Genomic DNA, 3,837 nt, shown 5'->3' on the forward strand with positions numbered 1-3,837 from the left:
ATTGGGACCAGAACCTCTCGCCATAAGAACAGTTTCTTCCCCTCTGCTATTTGTCTCATGAACACTTTATAATATTTGCACAAAACTGGACACTTTATAACACCGGTCACTTTAAGAAGTATTTTATTAGATTTTTAAACCATATCTTTTAACTTCGTGCATGCCCTTATTTCTATTTGTATTTATTCAGTGTGTTTTATGTTGCAATTTATCACCGAAGTAAGTTCCTAGTTTGTGAACTGTGTTCAAACGATGGCAATAAAAGGATTCTGATTCTGAAAACTGGCGCAAAACTAGAGCTAAACTGGAGTAAAACTGGAGCTAAACTGGTGCAAAACTGGATTTCAGCTCCAGTATTGATCACTGCAGAGAAGACCATCTTGTGCACGCTACAGACAGAGAACAAAGTGAAGAACAAAATTCACTACAAGCAGCACAGAGGTGGAATATATTGATGCACGAAAAGTTAACACAGGAAATCCAAATTCTATACAATTCCCATTATAACAAATACAACAGGGTGGATGGGGAAAAAACACACAGTGCACTCATGGATCCCAGCTGCATATGTGCTGTAGAGACTGAAGACGAGCATCCAGGTCTATGTTTGAAAACTGGAGAGGGACATGATGGACTGAAGTGGCCAACAAAGACAATCTACAGAACTTATGACCCGTCCAATCCCTTTTACACAGTCACCAGACGGAGCAAGTCAAGAGAAAAAGTGATATATACTTGAAATACAATAAGACATCAAATTAACAGTTATGTAGGCATGTTGTTCCTTTACTTACAGTGTACTTAGCCTATTACAAATCTTAATTTTCTTATAAAATCCTTTACTTTAGGGCTTGGGTAATAATCACTGAAAGCAGAACTGAAAAGAAAACCACTGTAGAAATATCTAAGATGGAAAACAACGCTCCTCTGTTTTTATTATCAATTTGGTTTATTTTCATGAATTAGGCTGACTAGAAGAAGAAGATACGAAGATAAAATACAAAATAATAGTGCATGTACTTGTGGCATACTCCTTTATCAGGCCAAACAGTCTCTCACTCAGCAATGGTAATTTATTCTTGAGAAATAATTTACCTTTTCACCAAGAACTCTGTGACATTTCAAGGAGTTGCTCATTAAATGACAGTGGAGACGAGGTCCACTGAACTGCACCACTACGCACATTCATTCATTTCCTCCTGATATCACTTTTACTATGCTGAAGAATATCTTTACTGCAAAAGACGAGAGCCCAGAGGAGCGGGGACACTGGGCCAGTAAAGTGGAGTTTCTTCTCGCTGTGGCTGGAAATGTAGTCGGCCTCGGGAATGTTTGGAGATTTCCTTATCTTTGCTACAAAAATGGAGGAGGTAAGTGAGAATGATGTGTGTTTTAACTGAAAATATCATGTTTTTATGTGTATTTTGCCATTTCAGGTGCATTTTTGGTGCCTTATTTGGTGTTTGTGGCAACCTGCGGCGTTCCCCTGTTTCTTCTGGAGACTGCAATGGGACAGTACACCCAGGAAGGAGGTGTCACCTGCTGGAGGAAGCTCTGCCCTTTGGCTGAAGGTATCTAGAACTAAATAAAAATATAAATATAATGCTGAAAACAGTAGCAACACATTAATGTTTAAACAGACAAGAATGAGAGAGGAGTTTAGATGTGGAGCCCTGGTAATGGTAAACTGCTCATTAGGTTCAGTGTGAATGACTCGTATCCAAGCGACCAGAACAAGCAAAATGAATGACGACCGTATGATGAGCTAAAATAGTAACTTTAAAGCAAACTATGAACTGTGCGTTTCAAAAAGATTTATCATAGACAAGCCAAGCGTATCTGTAGAGCACAATTCATACACAAGGTAATTCAAAGTGTTTTACAGAATAAGAAAGACATTAAAATCACAATACAACAAATCAAAACATAAATAATCATCATAAAATGAACATTAAAAGGATAAAAGTGCAGAATAAAACCCTTTCAGTCACATGCACAGATAAACAGAACAGTTTGAGTCTGGATTTAAACAGTGTCAAAGTCGAGGCCTGAGTCACATCTTCAGGAAGAATGTTACAGGTTTTAACTGCACAAAACTGAAAGGCTGATTTGACATTTTTAGTCCTGGTTTAGACCTGGTTTAGATTTGTTTAGTCCTGGTTTAGTCCATGTTTAGCACTGGTTTAGTCCATGTTTAGTCCTGGTTTAGTCCTGGTTTGGTCCTAGAATAGACTTTAAAGCAGCTCTGCTTGTGTATAAGTCTCTCCATGGCCTAGGTCCAAAGTTCATCTCTGACATGTTAGTGCCACATGAACCATCTCACACACTGAGGACTTCAGGGACCGGCCTCCTGCTGGTCCCAGAGTCAGGACTAAACATGGGGAATCAGCTAAAACCAGGAACAGTCTTCCTGAAGATGTGAGACAGGCCTCTACTTTGACAATGTTTAAATCCAGGCTCAAAACGGTTCTGTTTATCTGTGCAGACGACTGAAAGGTTTTTATTCTGCACTCTTCTCCTTTAATGGTAAATTTATGATGACAAAAGAAACATGGACTGATGGACTTTTATTAGACATAGTAAAGTGACAGGAAAGTATTTGAGAAGTGACAGGAAAGTTTTTTGTAAAGTAATGGGAAAGTTCTTAAACTGAGCAAGACAGTGTTTAAAGAGTGAGAGAGAGAGTTTTTAAAGGGGCAAACGAGTGGGTTATTTATCTTTTCATTTGTGTGATTTTAATGTCTTTCTTATTCTGTAAAGCACTTTGAATTACCTTGTGTACGAATTGTGCTGTACAAATAAACTTGCCTTGCCTAGTTTAGCTCTGGTTTAGTCCCGGTTTATTCCTGGTTTAGTCCTGGTTTAGTCCCGTTTTAGTCCTGGTTTAGTCCCGTTTTAGTCCTGGTTTAGTCCATGTTTAGTCCATGTTTAGTCCTAGTTTGGTCCTGGTTTGGTCCTGGTTTGGTCCTGGTTTGGTCCTGGTTTGGTCCTGGTCTGGTCCTGGTCTGGTCCTGGTTTGGTCCTGGTTTGGTCCTGGTTTAGTCCTAGTTTGGTCCTGGTTTGGTCCTGGTTTGGTCCTGATTTAGTCCTGTGGTAGACCTGGTTTGGTCCTTGTGTAGTTCTGCTTTAATCCAGATTAATCCAGACTAAACCAAGACCTAAGTCTTGGTTTAGTCACAATTTAATGGATATGGATTAAGATTTTGTAGAAAAGAGAAAGCTTTTGTAGTTGATCATTTTACCCTTGGTTGTGGTTTACGGTAGTTTTAGTCCTATTTTAGACTTGTTTTAGCACAAGCGCTACATCATAAATGAGGCTCTGAATCAGGACAAGAACAGGATCAAACCAAGTCCTCATCAGGACTGGGCTCAAACCAGGCCCAAACCAGGACCAAAACAGGACCAAACCAGGACCAAACCAGGACCAAAACAGGACCAAAACAGGACCAAACCAGGACCAAAACAGGACCAAACCAGGACCAAAACAGGACCAAAACAGGACCAAACCAGGACCAAAACAGGACCAAACCAGGACATAACAGGACCAAAACAGGACCAAAACAGGACCAGAACAGGACCAAACCAGGACCAAACCAGGACCAAACCAGGATCAAACCAGGACCAAACCAGGACCAAAACAGGACTAAACCAGGACCAAAACAGGACTAAACCAGGACCAAACCAGGACCAAAAGTGTGCACACACACTTAGTCTAGACCTGTTTATATTCCTCTTACAGCTTCATCCTGGTTTTGTTTCTTGATTTAAATCTTAGCCTGTCATATAGTCACATTTTTCCATTAAAAAGTCTCTGTCCTTTTTAACATCTGTTGTTGT

General features: G+C 39.9%; 1 protein-coding gene across 1 annotated transcript; it reads left to right on the forward strand.

Moving 5' to 3' along the window:
• The first annotated feature begins 1,208 nt into the window (after window positions 1–1,208).
• LOC129456746 (sodium- and chloride-dependent GABA transporter 3-like) lies at window positions 1,209–1,579 on the forward strand. The gene is made up of 2 exons (XM_055226174.1): window positions 1,209–1,370; window positions 1,437–1,579. The coding sequence occupies exons 1-2, from the start codon at window positions 1,217–1,219 to the stop codon at window positions 1,577–1,579; spliced, it is 297 nt and encodes a 98-aa protein (XP_055082149.1). The 5' UTR covers window positions 1,209–1,216.
• The last annotated feature ends 2,258 nt before the right edge of the window (window positions 1,580–3,837 follow it).

The sequence above is a fragment of the Periophthalmus magnuspinnatus genome, chromosome 13 (genome assembly GCF_009829125.3).
Source record: "Periophthalmus magnuspinnatus isolate fPerMag1 chromosome 13, fPerMag1.2.pri, whole genome shotgun sequence".
Lineage (NCBI taxonomy): Eukaryota > Metazoa > Chordata > Actinopteri > Gobiiformes > Gobiidae > Periophthalmus > Periophthalmus magnuspinnatus.

Coding starts and splice junctions, on each gene's coding strand:
- LOC129456746 (XM_055226174.1), top strand. CDS start 1,217: ATGCTGAAGAATATCTTTACTGCAAAAGACGAGAGCCCAGAGGAGCGG. Junction 1,371..1,436: donor TTGCTACAAAAATGGAGGAG/GTAAGTGAGAAT, acceptor TTGCCATTTCAG/GTGCATTTTTGGTGCCTTAT.